This window comes from Drosophila suzukii, chromosome 4 (genome assembly GCF_043229965.1).
Source record: "Drosophila suzukii chromosome 4, CBGP_Dsuzu_IsoJpt1.0, whole genome shotgun sequence".
Lineage (NCBI taxonomy): Eukaryota > Metazoa > Arthropoda > Insecta > Diptera > Drosophilidae > Drosophila > Drosophila suzukii.
This window is the reverse complement of record NC_092083.1, coordinates 319,167-344,064: the sequence shown is the minus strand read 5'-3', so window position 1 is coordinate 344,064 and position 24,898 is coordinate 319,167. Positions and strand designations below refer to the sequence as shown.

Genomic DNA, 24,898 nt, shown 5'->3' with positions numbered 1-24,898 from the left:
TGAAGAAAATTATTTTATTGTAATGTAATAAAACCCTTCTAGCGCCCACCTTTTTTATATTTTGTACAAATTTAAGTGAGGTTTTATTCTTATAATCAATGCCCATCTAAATGACGAAAATTATTGAAATCGGACCAGTCATTCAAAGGTTATAACCAAATAATCATTATTTTTCAATTCAATCGAGTAAATCAGCTGTTTTCACTAAGGCGGTATTTGCTAGGTGTGTCAGTGAAAAAACCAGAGCTGCTTGAGGCAAGTCTCCATCCCTCTCGCATTGCCTTAACCTCAGAAACGGGTATCTAATAGTCATTTTTATGACAAAACGTTTTTTTGCATACCATGCAGCAAATCTGCTGTATTCACTGATACGCCACCAAGCCGCTAGGAGCGCTATTGTTAACGAAAAAATCAGAGCTGCTTGAGGCAAATCTCCACCCCTCTCAAGGCCATCAGTTTTAGTTTATTTTAGTTTTATAACTTAATGACGAAATGGCTGGAGAAAAACAAAGACATTTATTGGCGTTATTTTCATCTTTACGTTTAAAAAGTTTTCTTCTTTTAAAGTATATTTGAATTCTTATATTTTGAATATACCAATGCATTAATAAACTGAAATATAAAACAAATGGTTAGGCTCTTCGATATTAGCTATATGATATAGTCGTCCTATTTTTTAAAAATTTAATTTAAAAGTCGGACAGAGACAGACAGACTGACAGAAGGACAATACTAGATCGACTCGTCTAGTGATGTTGATCAAGAATGTGTATTCTTTTTGTTTTGTATTTACTTACGCATTTTACAGTTGCTTTCCTAGAATTCAAAATATGAATGTATATTCGTAATAAAAACCAAAAAAGGAAGTTTAAGCTTAACAAGCGTTTGGTATCCTTTTCAAGATATGTTAACACTAATTGCTACATTACCGACTACATTTGAAATTCCAAGTTCAAAATTTTATTTAACTTATAACAACACACAAAAAACGAATAGGGCTTTGGGTAAAGAGATACAGAATTTAATGCAAGGTTACAAGTAGAAAGTAACAAAAGGTCATTGCTAGATCGACTCGTCTAGTGATGTTGATCAAGAATAATTAATTTTATGAGTCGCCAAAGAGACAAGAAAAATAGTTAAAAATAACCATAACTAAAATATTTATCTGTATATTTTAACACCTTTGCCCAGAGCATTTAAATGCTGTTCAGATGCTCGTACAGTTCGCATTCTAGCATCACCAATAACGTGACTCTTTCGGTCTGTATGTATCCTGAAAAAATCTATTTAAATCGTTTCGATCAATTTTAAAAAACGAAAATTTGTTGTATTTATAGGAAAAATGACAACTATAGCGTTTTTCTTATTTTTCAATGTGAATCACATCATTTTTAAGTTTCATTTTTCCATTGAAAACAAAGACAAAAAAGCACACTTTTTGTGTTTGTACGGATAACGAACATTTAGTAAATCCAAATTATCCTCTTCTGTTACTAAATTTCAATTTCGCCCGCAACCGTCTTTACTAATTTAAATGAACAAAAAAAGAGAATGTTTAATAGTACATTTTCAAGTTCACATATTTAGAGCTTATATGGTCGATTTAAAAATAAAATGTTTACATATTTCGATATGTCTCTTAATCTAAGTTTTAATTTTATTAAATTATAAATCAACAACAACTTCTGCTTTATTAAATAACTCAAATGATTTGGCTATTTCGATTCCCTTTGGAACATTCCGTAATTAATTTGTAAGCTTATAATATGGGGACGGAGAAACCTCCTTCTATGCATTAGCGACAGAATGCTGTTGAAGTTTGTTAGACAATGTGCATGTTACATTCTTAAGTGAAGGTTGACAAACAATAAATTACGGTAGGTCTTATTTGTATATATATGTATGTCTATATGCTTTTATTATGGATCTAGCGACGCTGGTTATATAATAATTGTACTATACCTTAGCTATAACTTGTGTCCGCGCTAATATTACATGTTCATGCAAATGTGTATTGCGCACGTCCACTGACTTAGTTTTTACAATCATAAAATTGCAACATAAACATTTTTCGCAAAATCATATATAAATGCGCGTCCTTACAATTATGTGTGCATGCATATATGCGGACTGTCATTTGAACTGATTTAACTGTTGGATAATTCTTGGTTTAGTAGTTTATATTTTAAAAGCACATTTACATATTTTAGTTCCAGTTTTGAGAAAAAATTCATGGCATTACGCAATTCATTGTTGGAATATATTGGTGTTATCCCATTCAAGTTGATTGATGTGAGCAAAACCGTCTTTCAAAGCTGAATAAAATAATGTATTACAAAAAATAACTATAAATTATGAATAAGTACTTTACCGTCTTCGTCTTCAGAGTCCGAGTTTTCTGATTCGGAACTATCCTCTGATACAGCATCTGTTTGCATTGGATTTATAGTTATAGTCAAAGCTGAGTCATCCCAAACTAAGCCATCATCAACAATCTACAAATTCAAAATGAATATTGATCGTTAATTGCAATTTAGATAAAACCATTTAATATAATGGCGATCAACTAAAATAATGTATTTGCTGGAAATAGTTTTTACGGTTTGGACAACGCCTAAAATTTTTTTTTTATGAACTTTGCTTTTATTTATTGAATCTTTTTTTAATTTTGAGACTAACAATAAGTTTACGAATTTTAACATTAAAATTTAACTAACAGTATACTACAATAAGACTGCATTCTGGTTGAGCGCCCCTCAAGTCGGTCGCTGGCTGGGTAAGTCATTGCGACGAAGATGTGATTGGTTGCTCAACCTTGTTAGACTTCTCGCCAGGTGGTTAGGGTGCAACAATAGCTTGGTAAAGTACTTTTCCTTCTGTTCTGCGATCACTTCTTTGACTGGTAGAATAATGTATCGCGATGTATGTTTTCTTTGCGAACGTACCACGGTGCCCCGGCGATTGTTCTCAAGATCTTTCCTGGCATTCCCCCATAACTGGGAGCTAGCTGCGCAGTTGCTTGCTCTGCATTTTGAGCGGCTAAGAATAGCTGTATTATCAGCAAACGTAGATGTTGTTAGTCATGTGCTTGTCGGGATGTCTGCTGTGTAGAGGACATAAAATGTTGGCCCTAGCACGCTACCTTGAGGAACTCCAGCTCCAACAGTGAAATCATCAGATATAGCAGTGTTGCACCTCACAACAAATTTTCTGTCGTAAAGGTAAGACTCTAAAAGCTTGTAGGGGAGCATTGTCTTAATCTTGTACATTCGACCTTCTAGCCAGACTATCAAATGCTTTAGAGACATCTAAAAATATGGCAGTACAGTACTCTCGCTTTTCGAACGCGTTCCGAATTTCTCATGTTATCCGGTTGACCTGCTCAATTGTTCCGTGCTTTTCACGAAACCCAAATTGATGTGACGGGATTCCTTTCCGGAGTCTTAGTTATGTGTTTATCCGAGTCAATACGCATTTTTCAAAGAGTGTAGATAAGCATGTAAGTAGGCTTATAGGTCTATACGATGTGGTGATTGTGTGGTCTTTTCCCGGCTTTGCTATCATTATTATAATTGACTTTTTCCATGTCACCGGATAGTGGCCAAGTTTCGCGATGGCATTTAAAAGCTGGGTGATAGCGCAAACGGCGCAACATGGGAGCTCAGTGATCATTTTGGGAGTTATGTGGTCGCAGCCCGGGGATTTTTCGGATTCAGTTGATTTTTGATGATGTTAACGATTTCGTTTGGGCGAAATTCAATTGGCTCATGTTGAAGCTGAGGCTCTATAGTACTAGAAGTTGACAATTGCTCTATGTAGTGGCAGTGGACATATGCTTCTTCTTGCTGTAGAGCTTTAGTAAGTTGACGTGAGGCATGTCTTAAGCTTTGCTTAGTAGATGGCGATCTGTGGAATTGCCACTCTCGACGTAAGCGTTGCTTTTCGAGGACGAGCTGTTCGATTTGTAGATTTCTCTTCTCTTAATTGCATTATGTATTTATAGTTTGAGGTGTTGAAGCTCGAGCTGCAGAGACGATTACAGACTCCAGTGAATTAACAAAGCTGTCTACGTCAGCTTCATCGTTGAGATGAGGACTTAGCTCAGTGTGTGAGCTAATATACTTTCTGTACTTAACCCAATTGGTTTTCTGTGATGTCAATTTTAGTGATTGTTCCAATGTTCCTGGATGTTGGAGTAGAATAAACAGGACAGGCGAGTGATCAGATGAAAGATCCGAAAGGCATTCGGCGCTTATCAGATTTTTAGGAATGTTTTTGGTAATCGCAAAGTCTATTAAATCGGGTAGTTTCTTTGGGTCTGCCGGCCAGTATGTTGGTGTGCCAGGAGAAACATAGTCGAGCTTGTTCCCGGTTTTGATAATTGCATTATAGAGCTGGTTTCCTTTTGCAGCCACGAGACGAGATCCCCAGTCTGTATGCTTGGCAATGTAGTCTCCTGCTGCTATGAAGTGGTCTCCTAGTGAGTTGAAAAACTGCATAAACTCATCTTCAGCTGAAGTAAAGTGAGGGGGGCAGTATACGGCGGCTAGTGTAAGTTGTACTGGCAACCAGTTAGTTGTATATTTATAGATGTGGCCTGTAGGTAGTTTTTAGCAAATTTGTTATGATAGTGGTGCTTAATACGGCTTCTGATTAGAATTCCAGTTCCACCATGTGCTTTACCATTTGGATGATTTGTTCCGTAGAAAGAATAAGCTCGTAATTGAAAATTGTATTTGTTTGTAAGGTGTGTTTCTAAAAGCATCATTACGTCGATTTGATTGTCAGGTAGGAACTGAGCTAACTCAAGTTTATGCTGCGAAACGCCGTTAGCGTTCCACGTAGATATCCGTAGGAAACTCATTATTTGGATTGTTGTGAAACCAGCATTTGAATCAATAGATTAAATTAAATTTTGCATAGTTGTGTGCATAAACGACATAAATTCCGTAAGGCTTTGTTGTAGGCTGCATATCATAGCTTCAAAGTTGCTTTTTGGCTGCTCCGGCGATTGATGCTGCTGAGCTGTGTTCGGTTCTTGGTATGCTGATTGCAGAAATGAACCTTTTGAGGGAGGGGTAGCCAGTCCTGATTTTAAAGTGCTTGCGTATGTCACATTTTTGAGAGAGCTTATGGGTCCTAGTGAGGATCTGGCTGCAGTCGAGAAGAAGACTTCAGAGTTTGATCTGGAGGCTATCAACGTTTTTCTTTTGGGTGCGGGCAGTAAATCGTCTCTGGGGGATGCGACTTTTCAGCTCCTTATAACCTGGGCAACCTCTATGGTTAGCAGTGTGATTGCCACCGCAGTTGCCGCACTTTTTCGAGTTGCAGCCATCTTCGCTCGCTGGGCAGTGTGTGGAGTCATGAAGCTCTCCACAAACTACACACACCGGGCGCAGTTTACAGTATGACCTTGTATGGCCATATTCTTGGCAGTTCGCACATTGTACCGGACCATTGCGTTTGTGCGGTTCCTCAACTGTAATTCGGCGGTGCAGCAAGAACTGAAGATTGTATATAGGGTGCACTTCGTATTTCTTCAGGGGCTTATTTTTCTGGTTCGAGCTCAACCTTAAAGAGTGGCTGCGGCTTTCTGTCCCTGTTAAGGATATTGAAGACTGTCTTAGCGCTAAATCCCTTCTCTTGTAGCGCCTTTGTTATCTCTGCAGGCGTTACTTCGGAATCTATGCCCTTAAGTACGATTGCAGGCCCTTGCTGCTTTTTAGCTGGTACGTGTAAAAGTTATTTTTATTCTCGGTAAGATATTTCGATAATACTCTGTAATTATCTTCAGACTTCACTTGAACTTTTGTTTCCTGAATGTTGCCATTTACAAGGGGTATAATGTGGAAGTTATCCTTGCCAATAAGCTCAATAATTTTGTTGATAAGAACATTGAAACTTTTTTCTTGTATATAAATAGGCGAGGGCTTTGGCTTCCTTTTCTCAACTTCAGTAGATTCATCCGCCTCAACCTCATAGGCGTCTTCCAAGATTTTAAATCGGTTTGAGTTCGTGGGCGTTTCTATTGCAGCAAGGCTAGCATTGCCACGGGTTATTTTGCGTTGAGAATTTAGGGGGCTCAGCTTCCTTTTGATTAGGATGTAGCGATCCATGCCAGTCTGCACAGCCGACTAAATATGTTCATTGTTTTTGTTCTGTTCTTCGGGAAGAGCAGCGGCAGACGTATTAATGTTTGCGCTGCTAGCTGATGATGTCGTTAAACGCGCTGTGGATACAGTTGCGGTTGTTGTTGTTACGGTTGACGTTGTCAAAGAAATTGCGGTGCTAGTTACTGCGCTCTTAGGCTGCAGAGACATCGATGGTAGCGAGGGGGAGCAAGAACGAGCTCTAGTGCTCTCTACTTTTTAGAATTCGGTTAAGTTGGGGGTAATTGGCCTCGCTTGATCAGGGCTTCCATTGTTTTCGGTTGCTTTAAAAGAGAAGTTCGCGTTCTTTCTTTGTACTGAGAGCCGTCTCTTGTCTTGCTCACGTTGACGTTGTGTGCGAACGTCGATTTGACTCATTGCAATCGAGGGTGAATTAGTTAGAGTTTTAGGTGTTATGTTTTATATTAATTAATTAGTTAATCAATATAAACATTAGCGATTTCATCGCAGAGAGCGTCTTTTCGCGTTATTGTAAATTTATTGAACCAGTCACTGCACTTTTATGACTTTATTGAATACTTTTTCCCGGAGCACAATAAATACACGTCTGCATGCGACGACGGTTATAATACATCTTAAATCTTAAAGTGATCAAATTATGTTAGTTTATGTCTAATTGTTTATTAACATTCTCCAACTGTATGACATTCGGTTTATACGTATTTATACATTTTAAATTATAACTTGCTTAACTAACTTCTACAGTTTCCGAAATCTGAGCCTTCATACGGACGGAAAGACGGACATGGCTGCAGCTAGATATTCCCTTAAAAATTAATCATTACCACATACCAAACAGGACCCTCTATATTGCTAAATAATTTTAATATAAAGGCACCACCTGATAAGGCGCTGGGATAAGGGAAATTCGTTTTACATTTTTAAACCTTTATAAGAGAGCGTATCTATTCAACGTTATTAAAAAAGCTAAATGTATTAATTATATTTTTTTATATATATACTTACTTTTGGACATGGTTGGTGGCGATCAGTATACTTTTGGTTATTCTTTATACGTGCAATCGAAACCCCACAAAGCAAAACGGCCAAAAAAACACTTACAAGAATTATAAGCATTGTAAGGTGTGAGCCTTCAGCTGAAAAATATTTAAGTACAGTAAAAAAAAACGTTAATTTGATCATTATTTTCATTACATATATGAATGATTCTTTGTGAAACGTATCGAGATTTTCTTTATGGTCTCAAAACGATTTTATATTTTTACACGGTAACATCTATACAGGACTTAAAAAAATAAAAAAAATTAATCCATTTGACAGAAGCAAAGATGTGGCGATGCCTTCTTTGTTAAGTTGATGAAAAACTTTAAATTACATGGTGTAAAAAAAAATACTTCTTAATTATTATTTCTGCCAACCTTTCAGATTATAATAACTCCCATAACAGTTTCCAAGCAACTTATAGTCCAAACATAAAAGAAAAAATTGCAGTTTTCTGCAAGTCGGAATTTTAATTTTTATATTTTTATAAAAGAAGGCATCGCCATATCTTTGCTTCTGTCAAATGGATTAATTTTTTAATCCTATATAAATGACATAGTGTCGTGATAAAAAAATGAAATCGTTTTGAGACCATAAAGAAAATCTCGATAAGTTTCACAAAGAATCATTCGTACACATATATAATATATTCCTTTATCATTTCAGTTTACCTTTGTGTACGAAAGAATGAATGTGAGACTTCGGTTCTTGCACTTCATTTGTGTGTAACTGGGAATATGAATACACCTTAGAATCTGAATGAATGAAAAAAATGAATATTAAATATATCTTTTGAATTTTTCATAACCTATATGTATAGAAAACTCACCAGTTGCCTGATTGTCATTGTCATTTATCGAACCAGAATTTAGATGATAAGTTGTTTCAGTGTTGGTATTGCCAATGACATTTAGGTTGGATAAAGAAGACGAAGGTGGTAGATTGGTAGACTTAAACAATGTCTGTTTAGGATGCAGTACAGTAAGTGTGAGTGTATATTCAGCGCTTTTGTACTGGGAGCTTAGCTGAGCACAAGAAAGCTTAAATACTCGATTTAGATAATAAGCAGGTTTCTTATTACTGTAGACAAGGGATCGTAGCACATTCAAATAATTGTAAATGGTGTCCTTTCCAATCATTTCGACTCCATCCTTATTTATATTTGTCTTTATATCCATGCTAGATGATAATGACTCATCTCCATCAATTTGAATGTCTTCATGATCTGGGTTTAAAGAGGGAAACACAACAACGCTGCAGGAGTCGAGAAAATTTTTGCCTTCCATTTTTCCTCTTTTTTTAGACAGCGAGTCAATGTATATTTTGTCCAAAATGTGTACTCCTAATTTGATTTCCTGATATGATACTAACTTATTTGACGTACCTGGAGAAAAGACATTTGAAAATATTTTAACTACAGATATTTTGTTTTATAACAAATGGATAACCAGTATACTGCACAGAAAAAATAACTCAATATGGGACCATTTGGATTCAAAAAATAACAAGATTTAATGCAAGCTTAAAAAAAGGTCTCTAAGTATGGACACTTTAAAAAGTCAATAAAACTCACCCCAAAAGTACTCCAAACTTGTACAAAATGATTTATTTTAGTTTTAGCTTCTTTCCCGTCTATTTATACACTTGCAGAGGGTGTTATAATTTTAGTCAGGAGTTTCTGACCCTACAAAGTCTATAAATTCTTGATCAGGATCACTAGAAGAGTCGATAAGGCCATGCCCGTCTGCTAGCGAAATGAAACTTTTACAATCGACAAAAAATATGTGTACACAGATTAAGTTTGAAAGCCGATCAGACGTCTATATCATATAACTTCCACAGGAACGATCAGAAATAACTTGCAAAAATTGAATATATTTTGCGCAGTGTAAAAGCTATTGACACGAACCTTTTAAGCTCTTAAAGTACCGATCGGACGTCTAAATACATTATCTCCCATATGAATATTCAGAAAAACTTGTAAAATTAAGCTATATGGGAGGAGTATAAAAGGTAGTGTAGTGTAAAAGGTATTGAAATGAATCTTTCCAAATCCTACTTTTTATGCCTACCTTGATCAAAGTAAAAGCGCGTGACAATCGGACGTCTATATCCTATAGCTGCCATAGGAATATTCGAAAAAAAATTCAAAGTTAAGCTGTTTGGCAAAGTCTGTCTGTCGGCTAAAGCATTTCTGTATTCAAAACGGGTGCCCCTACTTAAACGCTGAAAGTAGGGAAAGGAGTCCGACTCCCAACTTACACAAAGTGGGTATTTTAAAGAACAGATTTATAAAATTGTTTTAAACATATTTATTTGGACATTTTTCGAAATTTAGAAACCTACGAGGGTTTCCCCTTTCCAAATAATTTTTGGCACAATTAATTTTTTATACAATTTTTTGGGGCGTAAGAGTGGGCGTGGCACTCCGATGAAAAAAACATACGCTGCGCATCTTATAGTTTCCGAGATCTCAGCATGAACAGAAAGACATGGCTAGGTCGACTTGACTTGACTTGACAGGATCACTATCCTGATCAAGAATATATAGACTTTGAGGGGCGGAAACGCTTCCTTCTAACTTTTACATACTTTTTGACGAATCTAATATACTCATTTACTCTATACAAATTAAAAAAAAACTCATTTGGTGAAAAATCGTACACAAAATCGGCAAAAATCTCAGAAAGTCGACTGTTGTAACTTACAGACCGTCTTAAACTCAAAAATTATTTTAAAATTCAATCCGTAGAATACTTTTCATTTTATTTTATATATAAATCAAACAAAAAAAACCTCTTAACGAGGTAAAAACAAAAATTTCTGATATCAACAATTGTGACGAAAAATGATATTACATTCGATAAAATAAATAAACTTTATTAAATTTATGATTTCGGCCCGCAACGGTAAATATTTATTTATCTACACGTAAATTTTCTGTTGTAGCGTGCCGAATACAAAAATTTAATATAGTATATTTCGTATACGGAGCTGAAACGAGTTGCATTTTTATCGCTTAATATCTTCCAAACGGTAATTTTTAGGGCAAAAAGTGTTATATATCAAAAGTTGAGGAATCTCAAGGGCTATATAATTTGAAATTTAAAAAGAAATCGTTCGACTCAATTTTGAGAAAATAGTCAAAAAGTGGTTTTAAAAAATAACTTTTTGTCATAACTCGAAATCTATTATATTCTGACAACTTTACTATATGAAGGGTATTTAGCAAATTAAATTATCTTTTCAGAGATATATTTCCCGTTTCTGTAGCATTAGATTTTTAGATACTATAAGCAGGTTTTTCCAAACGTTTTCTAATTCAAGCTACTTTATACACCCATATGGTTTCCAAAACCCTAAAACTAAGATGGGATGCATACAAACCCACAAACAAAGGGACAACCATTTTCATTTTGGGAAGAAGAAAATCTTGTTTTTTTAAAATACTTTTGAACGGGACATCGGATTTCAACAAATAAGGTGTCATTCGACGTATATTTTCAGTAAGAATAAAACTAGCTAAACAGCCGGCTACTTTTCTCCCCACCGTATCCATCAGCTCAAATTTTTAAAATTTTTACTTTTACACTTTCACCGCTTTTTCTCCCAAACAAATCTGTATTTTGAAATTCTTGATATGCAGTCTTCTTAGTTAGTGCGATACCTTTCGATTGGTGTATCACTCGTTACGATCGGACCATAATGGCAGATTTTCAATTCTGCGGCTATATATAGTAGTTGTCTTCGCACGCTCTCTTGCGCGCTTCGCCACTACCACTAGCGGTCGGCAGCGCTCTATTAGGTGACTATAGAGAATTGTTCTGCCCATCCGCTGCTCGCTCACGTATAACGTAGACGTTCGTGTGACTTCGGGATGGGTCTTTGGGTCTTTTTTTCTCAGCTTCGGGGCGCTTTTTTGCTGCTGCGGCAGAGGTTCGGCGTCGCATAGCGACAGAAATCACGGCAGAGAAATGCACGCTTCAGAGCGCTGCGCGCCTACTTCGTGTTTTTTACACTCACACTAATTCAAGGCTGGTTTATAGTTATATTTATAGAGGTATTCACAATTACCCTTAAAAACAACCTTTTCTTAAAACTTAATAAAATCCCATATAATTAACTAATACCATTTTATATTTTTCTTATCCTTACCTTTTCTATAATGTTTATAGTCTATTGGATATAGCAGTAAAACTCTTAGTATTTTCATAATTTTATGCATTTGTAAATTTTTAAAAACATCCAGATTGGTTTTTTAAATACGATTGGGAAAGTTAACGTTGATAGTTCTTAGAATCGACTAAAAGACCAATATTTACTAAGTCTTCTGGTTTTCAATGGGCAAATTGTGCTCCAGTTCTTTCTCAAAAACATACAAATTCAATTTTGAGAACTTACCAACTCCAATTAAATTTTTTCTGTGAGGAGTTTTATATGACAATTGCGATAAACTTACCAGATATTGTTATTTTTATGGAATCCGACTGTAGATCTTGATCAGAGGGCTCGAGCTGTAAGAATGATTTGAATTTATTAATGGTGTCTGTCAAAGAGGCATTTATATTTTCATTTACCGACGGCGATCCGACATCAATATCGATGCCGAGTGGAGCTATCGGTTCGTTAACCATAATATAAGTCTCAATTGGCGGCAAACGAACGGAACTTTCATTTCTACATGCCAGAGCTGTACGCACTTCTATGTTACGACGCCCAAATGTAGGGTTTTGTTTAATGTTGATATACTGTATTTTACGCATCAATTGTTCAATATCGTGTTTAGTCTTTGCTTCAATATATATTTCGTTCATTTGAGTGTTTGCTTGAATCTGAGCGCTTAGGGAGTCCATTTTTTTATTTTTCATTGACAATTGCTTAGGGGATAATAAGTGCTCAGCACACGTGGTTCCACATTTAATGTCTTCAGTTGTCAATACACCATTGAGAGTGACTTTAACCTCAGAAATATCTCCATTAAAGCCATGTTTTAATCTATTTTCCAAACTTTGATAACAGGCACCGATAGCTAAAGATGTATTTACTCCATGAGCAGCGTGTAAAGGCCAATCGTCAATTACCTCCGGGTTACTATGACGATCCTCAATAGAATTTTCGAAACGTACGCCATCGATGAATAAATCAACCTTGGCGGGGTCTTCAACATTAAGAACATAGTGATGCCATTCGTTGTCGCAAACCTCTGGTATTTTCCAACGCCATTCAGCAGGACTAAAGATATTAAGATCACCTTCGTTAAAGTTTTTTCTTAATAAAAGAATAAGACGACAATTGCGAACAAACAATGCCATATGATGGCGGTTCATTTTGTGGTCGTCAGCACTGCAGACAATATGTTCCTTAACATGTTTATTAGCCACACCTTGACTATTATGTCTAAACATGCTAAGAATGCTAAAAGGACGCGTTGAGAAATCGTAATGGTCGATAACAGTGTCCGGAACCACTACTCCAGTGGACCCATCGAAGTGAAATATAGGTTCTACACCTTCGTCGTAGCTCAATTCTTTGGTCCATTCTGCCCCATGCGGCAAAAGGTCTTTCATTTTTTGGCTTGAAGTGCAATTTGATATGTCCCGATCGCATCCGAATGAGATGTGTTTTGTCTAAAAGTATATAATACATATATGTATCTATATAGATCAAACAGATAAATATAAATACCGAATAATACCGAATAATATTTTAAATAAGACAAAAGAAGTGTAGAATTGGAAGGGTTAAACGCTCTAAAAATTATTGTATTATAATTAATTACGTTTGACTGAATCTTTTTTAACCTACAATTTTTCACGTTAGTTATTAAACCGATCGAAATTATTATTTCCGATCGAAACAAGTTCGATCGAAAGGTGTTGTGATTTTCTTTAAAGATAAGTCAGTTACGCAAAATGTACCGGACCTTTTAAATTTATACCCTTGCAGAGGGTATAATGATTTTACTCAGAAGTGCAGCGCAGTGATGGAGACGTTTCCTACCCCATAAAGTATATATATTCTTGATCAGCCATTCTTTTTATATTTCAGAATTTCAAATAACATTTTTGAAATATCGGACAACTATATCCAATGGCTCCCACAGGAATAATCGGAAAAATAATGGAATTTTTTGTATGAAAAATTATTATTTGACATATTATTTTCTTCTTTAGGGTTATCATTATTTAATTATTTCAGAATTTTGAGTTGATTTTTTTAAAAATCAGACGTTTTTATCTTATAGCTGCCATAGGAATGATCGGAAAATTAAATTTAAAAAATATGAAAATAATGATATCTTCGTTATTCACTTCTTTTCCGCTAAATAGCATTTGTTTCGATCTAGCCATGTCCGTCTGTCCGTATGAACGCTGAGATCTCGGAAACTGTAAGAGCTACAATACTGGGATTAGGCATGCAGATTCCTGAGATTCCTGCGCAGCGCAAGTTTGATTCAGCAGGGTGCCACGCCCACTCTAACGTCCACAATAACAACTTTAAGTGAAACGTATTGTTCTCATCAATAAATATCGATTAACCAAAAAAAAGTTTGCCACACTTTAACGCCCACAAACCGCCTACAAACTTCAAAAAATCGTAAGTATGAACGCTGATATCTCGGAAACTATTAAAGATAGAGAATTGGGATCTCAGATTTAGATTCCGCGGCTTTGTACGCAGCGCAAGTTTATTACGCGAATATGCCACCCCACTCTAACGCCCACAAGCCGCCCAAACCTGTGACGCCCACAATTTTCATGCTATATACAAAATTTTAACTGAAATGCATCAGTCTCGTCAATACCTATCAATTGATTAAAAAAAAGATTGTCTATCTGTCTACATCCCACATAACCATATATTGAGATCACGGGTAGGTGGCGCATTTCAATCTCGCTTTACTGCTTGCTTATCTCCATTTCCCTTCGGTCCCTTTAGCCTAGTAACGGGTATCTGATAGTCGAAGTACTCGACTATAGCGTTCTTCCTTGTTTTTTTTATCAATCTGTCCATCTGTCCGTTACTACGCAAGCTAGTCTCTGTGTTTTAAAGCTTCTGGGATGAAACCTGCCCATTAGTCTTATTTCTATGGCGAGCTCGAAAAAATTAAAAAAAATATTATTAAAAATTGTCAAGAAATTATAACTTATGTGTCAGAATTTCGAATATAGGTGTCATAGGAAGGATCGGATAATTAATGTCAAAATAACACAAAGACTGTTTTATTTTATTTTCGTAAGCGTATACGGTAGTAAATTGAAGTGGAACAATATCCTAAGATTTCTGCAATTAGTTTTTAGTTTTTTAAAAATCGGAAAGCTCTGGTCCCACGAAAACGACCTGCCAGGGTATGAAAACTTCGGCTTGCCAAAGCTAGCTTCCTTGTTTCCTTCATGTTTTTCATATTCTTTACTGAAATACGCAACGATTGGTAAAAAAAACCAATGCAATACGATGCTCTATTAGGCCACATCTAGTCCAACACAAACAATCGCACTTAACGCTCGTCTTGTTAATATTTTGTAAAAATTTAACGGACAACTCATTTAAAAGTTATAGCCAAATAACACAAAAAAATAAATAATTAGCGAACTCAATAGAGTGCGAAAGGAATGGAGATATATTCTTACGGAAAATCTACTGCTTATGAAATTTCACTAGCGCCACCTAGGTTTTAGGTTATGTGGCGAGTTATTTATATATGCCGTAAACAGCCGATGAAGTGGATAACGGGACCTGGGATTCTTTTTGTCGTATACGTTTGAGCTGAAAAACATTTCTTCTAAACTTTTTTGAAAACCCGCTAGTTTAGCGGACAAAAAGCTAGAAATAGGGTCACAGTTCCTAAACGCCTTATGCTAAATAGACGTTTTACATGTCATTGTAAAGATACATGTAAGATCTAAACACTTTACTTTCGGATATCAACTTTTGTGAGGAAAAATTATTTTAAATGGAGTAATTTATATTTAAGATATATTAATTTGGAATGCTGCAATTGAAAATGACTGTGTGGGTAGAAAGCTTTGCTAAAGCGGGCCGAATGAGTAATTTGACTGAAAACAACTTTGCCACGACCACTCTAACTATTACAAACCGTTTAGAACTGTGCCGCGTGCAGTTTTGCTACTAAAATACTAATTTTATTTATTTGCCACGCACGTTCTAAAGATCCTAACGCTTAAATCTGTCTGACGCCCACATGTCAAAAAATTGAATTCGCCGCTAGTAGCGTCTTGCGATCTCGAAAAAAGTCGTTTTCCTGCTTGCATAAATCAAATCAAATTCAATTTTAAAGATTTTGCTGATGATTTTCAGTTAGTCGGTTTGTTAGGGTGTCCGGTCTATTTAATGTTTTACAAACCTATTCTACCAATTTTTTAAAAAATCCGCTAGTTTGGCGGAAATAGCTAGACAAAGTCCCATTTGTTCGCCTTTTCTAATCGGCTGAAGATAAAGCCAAGTTCTGTACGACAATAGAAAGGTATTTAAAAATGATAGCCATGATTTCCTAACATAATTGCTTTACATACAATAGTTACAAAATTATGCTTTAAAAATGTAAAGTCTTTCGAGATTTTTGCAAAGCTCATCCCAACGACCTATTTTTCCGTGTAAATCCTCAAATTTGGCATACCTCACAAGTAAAAAGTTATTAACCCTCCAAAACAGCTACTCGAATCCTTTACTTTTACAATTACTCTTTCTTGTTAAACAATAAAGAGAGAACGCTTTATTCGTGTGCCCCGACTATTTGATACCCGTTACCCAGATAAGGAAGTGCGAAGAAGATGGTCACTATTTGCACGCGCGTCATGTAACATCTCATCAGGCAAAATCACTGTGCCGCTGTCGATGTCAGCTAATAAGTCGGCGCAGCGTCGAAGACTGCCGACAAAACCGGTCGGGCAAGAAAGAGATGCAGATATTCGAAGATTTCCTCTCTCTCATTCCTTGTCGTATAACATTGTGTTCTTTACTTTTAATTTAATTTTACTTATCTGATCTGTTATACGATCCAATAAGTAAAATTAAATTAAAAACGAAGAACACTATATTGTATTATATTACAATTTCGTCACAAAAGAAGAAATCAGAACGTTTGTATGTTTTTTTACCTCTTTAAGAAGTTTTTGGTTTGATTCACAAAATATATAATATATATATATATATATACACGTTATATAGAGTAAAAGGGTATATTGGATTCGTCGGAAAGTATGTTTGCCTGTCTGTCTGTCACCGGTCATACGGGTGAGATCTCGGAAACTAAAAGGGGAAGAATGTTGGGACTATACATGGACCACAAACGACTATAACGCGGAAACCTGTCTGGCGCCCACATTTATTGAATGTTTAGTTAAAGTGTAAATGAGATTTTGTTCTGACTATCAGTGCCCATTTACATGCCAAACATTTTTCAAATCTGACCTTTCATGTAAAAAGTTATAAGCAAACAATGCAATATACGCTATATGGCGTGTTTCGCTTGAGACGCAATCTCGGAAACAGCCGATTTGCTGCACGCGTATCTCCCTCGCACTCCCTTTACCTGAGTAACGGTTATCTAATGGTCGAGGCCGATATTTCTACTTTTCTTAACCAAAGGGTCCTCTGCAAGGGTATACAGATGTATACATTTATCCCTGAAGATAAATGTTAATAGAGCATAAAACAGTGATTTAATTTTTCGCAAGGAAAACTATTGTAACAAATATAGTTAGGCTTACCTTAAGAGCTATTGATGCATGAATACTCAGGTCTTCATTCTTGCAAGAAATATCACACAAGTCCAAGCGAGCATTGGGAAACAATTGAAGGCTTTCAGTGCTACCGGACTGAACGCGAAGATTACATAAAAACAATAACTTTTATTTTTTAATTTATTACGTTTCTGATATACATACCGTATAATCAATTCGTTCTGGCATGCCTAAAAACTTTGTCTCACACACGCGTCGAACTTTGATGCTAACCATTATTGCGGCAGATTCTTTCATTGCACAGTCGTAGGCAACAACAGATAGTATGTGGTTATGCGATGCTTTATGGGAAAGTGGTTCAGTGTTTTTGATTGAGCCCTCGTTATCTATTGAGAATGGTTCGTCATTGTTAAGTATCTCATATTTGCAAACATCTCCAAAAAGTGGAGTACAGTCCTTATCGGAAGCTTCGACTCTTAAGATCTCGTTGTAAAGTCGACCTTCGTCAACTTCTGTTACGTAAGACGGTTCCAAAAATGTTGGTGCATATTCATTTATGTCGATAACAGTAATATGAACATTAGCTGTATTTGAAGGTGTTCCATCGCAATATACTGCAACAATTTCAAAATGATAGCTCTTGCGTTTTTCGCAATTCAACGTCCGGCGTGCTTTTAAAATTCCAAGGTTATTAGCCAGTTCAATCTAAAATATTAATTGTTAGTTATTTAGAGAGTATGCAAAATCGAAAACTTACCTCAAATGGAATCTCATGATATGGCTTTTTGAGAATATGAAAGTTACAAATTTTTTCTTCATCCACTTTAATTAATGGAGTTATTTCCACTAAAGTTTCGTTTTCTCGAATCAACCCATGATAAGACTTTTCTAAAATGACCTCTAAAATAGAATAAAAGGAAATTAAATACAGTCCTTTATAACTTAATAATATAAAAAGAGAAATCGCTATTGTCGAGTGCCTCGACTATTATATACCTGTTACTCAAGTAACCCATTTAACTAATTTACTAATGGTAAGATTTTATCAATTTTTGGCACGTCAATAGATATTGACAAATAAAATTAAAAAAAAACGAAAACTTTAGTTGCTCATAATTATATACAGACTTTGTTAAATCAAACTTGTGCTGCGCAAGGATCTCAAGAACCTTCATGCTTAATCCTGTTTTTTTGGCGTGTCCAATATTTTTTATCTGATATATTGCCGAAACCTATAAAGTTTAGTTAACATGTTTATTCTAACCAAAAATATTAAATAAATTTTTTATGATATAATGTCTTATTTGGCAACAAAGCCAATTTCAGAAGACAATGCAAAAGCTTATTTGGCACGAATCGTCGCATTTTGCACTAAAATAAGATTGCAAAATAAAGGCCGCAATCGTTGCTGAAGTTAATGTGCATGAGCTAAAACCAGGGACCGAAAATAAGAGTTACAGGAAACAAAAACGTCACAGTGAAACAGTTAACCCACTACCAGGATATATAACAGTATGCCAAAAGTTTTATCTTTTTTAACAATTTTCAAATGGCAAATAAATCTAAAAAATAAATTTTTATTTATAAAATCTAGTTTAAGAACTGTTTTTGATGCTTACTTCAAGAGATCTTTGATCAGACTTATTTGTGATTTTTATTCAAAAAAGTCAAAGATAAAATTTATTCATTTTTATTCGAATGTGTACATGTGTACACTATATGAACAGTTAATATTTAGCTAAACATAATTTCAATTTAGTCTCAAACTCGACTATCAGATACCCGTTACTCAGCTAAAGGGAGCAAAAGGAAGATTGTAATGCGCCACCTACCCGTGATCTGAATGTGCGGGCGTTTGTTGGCGTTAGATCAATCGATAGGTATTGACAACACAGATACATTTAAGTTACAATTTGTTTTGTAATATGAAAACTGTTGACGCTACAAAATAAGGAATCTTAATCTGAAATCTAAACCCTCTAGCTCTTATAGTTTTCGAAATCACAGAGTTCACACGGACAGACGGACTCGGCTAGTGATGCTGATCAAGAATATATATACACTATGGGGTCGGAGACGCTTCCCTACCTCGACGAGTAACAAGTAGAAAAATGTCTCCCTTGCCGCACAATAATGCGCCTGCCATACTGTGAAAACTATTTTTGTTTAGAGGAAAGGCAGAATTAAATGTGCATGGTAAATCTAGTATGATGATACGGACATGGAACAAGGAAAGATGATAGAGTCTAGTGACCTTCAAGCCAAAGTGTTCTTATAAAAGTTAAAAATAAAATGTTTTTACCCAAAGATACATCAAATCATAAAAATTTGTTTTGTTTCTATATATATTGTATTATTTTCTATCCGGCTGACCAAAATCGCTCAATTGACTATTATACAGGGTTCTAAGCTTAAATAAGAATTCAGAGCTAAGCGATTTATGTGACTGCCAAGATAGATAAAAAATTAACGGGATCATAATATATACATTGTCACTATTCGGTCTAGAAGATAGCTTTAACCAGATGACGAAGAGCCCAAATAAAACTCTGAACTACAAAAAAAAACTATTTATAGGGGCGTGCTCCGGTTTTCACTTTACTTTTGTGTTGTCAGAAAAAGGGTCGTTTCTGTTATCATTTCGTCAATGGAAAAAAATTGCGTTTTGGGTAAAACGGAGCACCAATTTTTGCGTAAGAGGTACGTTGTCGAGTCGATTTAACTATGTCCGTCTCTCCGTGCGAACGCTATTATCCCAAAAACTAGCGAGTTTTTTAATAAAAGCCCTAAAAATAATAATAAAAAAAGGTTGTTATCCCGATTTATCCCACACACTCTAACGCCCACAAGTTTCGATAGGGACTTTATGATTGTGGAAATTTGGTTTGCCCTTTAATAAAAAAAAACGTGTTTGCATTTTCTTAATGAAACGTATTTATATTTTTTATCTTACAATAAAAATGCAAATTATGGGAAACAAATATTTTCCAACAACACTAATATTGCTGAAACCGCTTAGGCGCTTAGTTATTATAAAGTATTCGTTTTACAATACCTTTTTGTGTTAAATATTCATCATCACTTTCACTTGACGTTACAGCTCCAGCAGCCAAATGTGCAGACAACATCACTGCAAGGTAAATGCAGCCTAGGTATTTGTGTACAGTCATGATTATAGGTGAAAAACAAAGGCCCATTACTTAGGATTTTCTGAAAAAGAAAGTGGTTTTTAAAATTGCAGTTGAAAACAAGTATGAAAACGCTAGCCTATTTATTCAAACTAAGTTTTTGAAACCAGTTGATTTTTTTTCCAAATTTCATACTAATACAAGATGACAAAATATTTTGAAGTCATAAAATGTCTTGCACTTTAACGCACATAGCGCTCAAATCTGTCAGGTGTCTACATTTTGTAATATTTTTTTATTGTCGAGTGCCTGACCTAAGTGTTCAGTTTTGTTTTTATACCCTTGCAGTGGTTATTGTAGTTTAAGTCGAAAGTTTCCAATGCAGTGAATTACCATTTCCGACGCAAAAACGTATATGCATGGGCATTTCATCCAGAAAGTCTACAAATCCAAAAAGCATTAAAAAGGCGTTATTGCTTTATTTTTGGTTGGAATTAGTTTCTAAGGAAACAGATTCCCAACCCAGCAACACAATTTAATATAATTTGATTCATTTTAATATCAAATCCTGTCAATATACTCAAAAATTATATTTGTTAAGCAAAGGCGAAGAAAACCACTTACCAAAACGCTAAGAAAAAATCTTCCAAACGACATGTCCCGAGAAAAAAAAGTTTGAAACATTTTACAAAATATTACCCCTTTCAAGATATCGTAAAAAATAAAAATGGTGCAAAATTAAGGTTAAAAAACATTATAGAGCTTAAGGAACAGTAAGAAGAAAAGCCCATTATGAAAATTAAATTTTTTGTTGAATTTTTTTTTAATTTTTAAAAGTGTGCGAACGTTCCGACGACTCCCTGGAATTGCCCATATGTATTCTTGATCAGCAAGAGAAAAATATGAACCAAATTGAAGCTTCATTGTTTTTATCATATTCTCTTCTACATTAATATTTCTGAACTTCGAATAAAAAGTTTATCTGTCCAAGGCAAAATCGAAAAATTAATCGGAAATTACATGAGAACATGACAAAAATTATATACCCTCTGGTGAATAGACTTTTTTAAGATTTATGTATTTCTAATTTAAATTTAAAAAAAAGAATACATCACATTTTCGAAATTATTATTTTATTAATATACAAATTTTCCATGTGCGTATAATATACGTATGATTTTAAAAACTGTGATATGGTTTTAGCTGTAAGGATATATAGACTTTAGCTTTCTTTCTGAAAAAGTATTGAACACAAATTATGAATTTCTTCGCTACTTCGCGCTACATCGAGGATAGATTTTCGATATTTTTACCCAACAATCGTTTCTTTGACTGCACACTACACATGTTAGGCGTTATAAATAATGTACTGTACATACACACATATATGTACATGTCTTTAGAAGAAGTCAAGAGTGCTTTTGTAGCTATGTCCTTAACTAAATAAAATGTATGTATGTTCTTTAACTTGTTTAGAAAACATTTATACATCATGACAGTTTAATGAAAAATATAATTATCTTTCAAAACGGTACTTGTGTTATTAACCCTTTATTTATTGAAATTAAGTTTAAGTTAAACTGTAGATTAAACTGTGAATAGTTAAAAGGTTGGTAAAATAAACTGTGATCGATTCTTAAAGCCCTAATGGGTTTGATTGTCATCATTATTGGATAATATAAATTATAATGCTCGCTAGACTCTGATCCTTACAATTTTAGTTAAACTGCTTGATTGGGTTACAAAAATGTGTTCATACGTACATATTAGCATACATATACTGTGTGTATGTGTTTGTAAAAATCTTTCTTGTATGTGTTTGTATCTATGAGATACACATTCTGTAATGGATTTACTCAATTTTTCATTTCTTATGTTTGTGAATAGTGAATCGCGGATTATTTGGTCTGGGTAATATGTTATCTAAAACTATAATGAACATTTACATCAGCGGATAAACTATTTTTTTGTAACCGTCAAGTCCTTTAGTAAATTCGCCGAACATTTAAATCGATATTTTGTTTCTTTTTGTAGTTTCTTACTTCTTGTCAGTAAAAAGGGAACTTCCCGAACTAATTTTTAGTTTAAATAGAGTTTTTCTGAATATATTGGTAATGTTTATCCGACATTTTAAGATACTTGTGTAGAAAAGATTAACACTTAAAATGGACTAAAAAATACCAAATACAGGGCTGCAAAATCAAAGTGTAATATTTCGGACTTCTGTAAGAGGTAAGGTAGTTGATAAAAATGCCACTTAAGAATACAAATCTTTTAAAATACCGTACAACCAAAAAAATCAAAGAAATAAATCAAGAACTATTTTTTGAATTAAAATTCCACTCCGATAGATCCGTATAAAGACTATACCACTTAACGTAAGTGCTCGTAGGACAGACGCATGGCAATTCCTATGAGCATAAATGCCTTGAATATAGTACTCACATCGACAAAAACCGCGAGCTAACTGGAGTGAGCTAACGCTTTTCGTCAGGTCTGTTTTTCAGCACGGTACTTAGATTTGTAAAGGAAATACCAGAAAAAATACCATATTTCGTGAGTGAATTCCGATGAACTCCGTTAGCCCGGTGTGTTCGTGTAGAAGCGGTGTGGAAACAAAAAATTAAAAATGGAAGGAAGCCCCGAGAACGCCTGCAGGAGGTCAGTGCAGATAAAAAAACACACCTAATACAAGCTGTTGCCCGTTATTATGGGACTTGAGCCACAGAAAGCAGAACCATAGCAGGCCAAATCCGCAGAATAGTGGATGTCCTGGAGATAATCCAATCGAGAAGACAATTGAGAAGAAAAGTAAGTTCTGGCCAAAATAATTTGGTTACGTTGAATTAATATAAGTATTTTTACGCAGAACCACTAGTTATACGATCTCTGACGAGCTGTCCGTTGGCAAATCGCTGGATTCCACCATCACCAGCTTCTTGGTAGCTAATGGGGAGCTGGGGGACGCGTTGGCTTTTATGGGGAGGAGGTAAAAAGGACGCTAGGAAATTTTACCAGCCATTGCCAGAATGCTGGGCGCCTTTCTGCAGCATCAGCGGAACAACCAGGTTCCCAATCTGGCTCCCACTCCCTCAAGGCCCATGTTGCCATATTGCGAATCGGAGCTGGACAGCAGATGGCGCGGGGACGATTGCGAAGCTTCCGCGACACGAGAAGCCCTAACTTACTAATAATATAAAAAAAAGCATTCTTTGAATTTATTTCTTCATTTCTTTGTGCACCAGTAGATTCGTCTTTTCTAAATTGGTAAAATTTTTCGCCTGTCAATAAAGCAAGCCCAGCTGCTTGACAGTAAGACCATGTTACATGCATTGCGGGTGAACTTTTAAAACTACCGTCAAACTACAAGGCATATGATTTTTCAACTAGTAAAATTCTTTGCCGATCTGAGTACTAGGCTGAAATAGTAAAATGTTGGTTATTCATTAAAGCTGCAGAAGTATAAGTTATTGTTTTTATTAATATGTTGCTTAATTTAGAATTTAATTTTTTGACATTTACTGTGGTTTGTTTGGTTATAAAGGCATGGTCAGTTAATGATTTAAACGTCAATTTAAAAGTGAGTTTAAGCTATACTCTTCTTCCGTATGAGCAAGTCCCTCGCACAAACAAAGTTACTACTTGTTTAGTATGAATTGCTTTTGAGGCCTAAAATTAAGAATTTTTGATTTCGTTACTTTGGGCAAAATCGTGCGCCAGATATAGTTAAGAGCGAGAGGGAAATAGGCGGCTTTCCGTAAAGTCCTTTTTTCACCGCTGTACTAAGAGTAGCTAAGGAAAAAAAATACCGGATTTCCTAAGTGAATTTCGAAAAGCCGCTCAAAGAAGAAAACACGTAATATTTCGCTATTGATCCAGAAGATGTGTCGGAAAAAAAAATATAAATGGAGGGGAAAACTCAAAGACCACGCAAAAAAACCATTAGGAGTTCAGTGCGATGTAAAAGTACGCCTAATCCAAGGAGTCGGCCAGTATTGTGGGACCTGACCCACAAACATCATTTTGAAACCAACTACAAGTATCACAACAGGGCAAAGCAGCAGAAAAGTTAAATAGTAGGAGATACACTGAAGAAGCCCGTTGGGAAGGAGCATGCCGGGTGGGATTTCGTTTCCTACATGGATTTCCTACAGGACGTGACCTTGCAAAGAATGTATTACCCTCTTCCCACAGAGAACCATCCTCCATATACATAGAGTAATAAACTATACAGAGCAACCATTTGCTTTGCCCGAACCTCTGCGCAACCTCTGCTGAGAGGCAATTCAAAGTCAAGTTCGAAGCTAACTTCGATTTCCCAACACACCCAACAAGTGCGAAGCAACAGCAAAAGTGGTGAGGTTACAAAAACAAAACAGTGAGTGAAAGCGGTGAAGATATATAATTTCACATAAAACCCACCGCGGCATAGAATTACAAGGTCACATCAAACATTTTAAATACTAAGAATATTATCGTTTTTCGCCTGGGTGGCATCGTTGGCAAAGTCTCCAAAGAGAGCGGCATAGATATATATTCTTACTCTATGACGGAAGCAAAAATTGAAAATGGAAGGCTCAGAAGCAACAGGTCTTTAGATCAGCGGTTATCAGATGGTAGATGGTAAATGTACTCTGTGGGAATCGGAGTTCTACATTTGTCAAAAATACCAGCCGTTTCCAATCAACAGACTCTATGAAAAAAAGGGTATAAACGAATTTGGTTACGTTCTTCTAATAAAATTATACTTTAAGCAGAAATGCTAATAATGTGTAATACTTGCCAGCTAAGGATAAGGTGATGGTTGCGCTGAGGGAAGCTGTACATGTATTACTACGGATGTTGATCCCCACTGGAGGAGCCATCACCAGCCTTTGTCAGGTTGCTGGACGAC

At 35.4% G+C, this 24,898-nt stretch overlaps 1 protein-coding gene and 1 long non-coding RNA gene across 3 annotated transcripts; one reads left to right on the top strand and one right to left on the bottom strand.

Moving 5' to 3' along the window:
* Nucleotides 1-1,535: 1,535 nt before the first annotated feature.
* On the bottom strand, nt 1,536-22,191 carry Cals (calsyntenin 1). The gene is made up of 12 exons (XM_017088674.4): nt 22,047-22,191; nt 19,932-20,086; nt 17,634-17,776; nt 17,081-17,581; nt 16,904-17,011; nt 11,750-12,799; nt 11,632-11,686; nt 8,002-8,556; nt 7,844-7,927; nt 7,137-7,267; nt 2,372-2,495; nt 1,536-2,315 (listed from the first exon to the last, which is right to left on the bottom strand). The coding sequence occupies exons 2-12, from the start codon at nt 20,071-20,073 to the stop codon at nt 2,248-2,250; spliced, it is 2,961 nt and encodes a 986-aa protein (XP_016944163.1). The 5' UTR covers nt 20,074-20,086; nt 22,047-22,191; the 3' UTR covers nt 1,536-2,247.
* LOC118877620 (uncharacterized) lies at nt 22,098-23,464 on the top strand. Of its 2 annotated transcripts, none has more exons than XR_005014414.3 (3): nt 22,098-22,236; nt 22,499-22,815; nt 22,874-23,464. It is a non-coding gene; the product is annotated as an uncharacterized lncRNA (long non-coding RNA). The 2 variants fall into 2 exon arrangements; XR_010654614.2 differs by having other exon boundaries at nt 22,119-22,236; nt 22,356-22,815.
* The last annotated feature ends 1,434 nt before the right edge of the window (nt 23,465-24,898 follow it).

Bases quoted from the DNA above. Each gene is read 5' to 3' on its own strand.
- Cals (XM_017088674.4), bottom strand. From the start codon at position 20,073: ATGGGCCTTTGTTTTTCACCTATAATCATGACTGTACACAAATACCTA. The intron at 7,928-8,001 runs GTGAGTTTTCTA...TCATTCATTCAG, and splicing joins CAATGACAATCAGGCAACTG to ATTCTAAGGTGTATTCATAT. The intron at 2,496-7,136 runs GTAAGTATATAT...TTGAATTTGTAG, and splicing joins GCCACCAACCATGTCCAAAA to ATTGTTGATGATGGCTTAGT.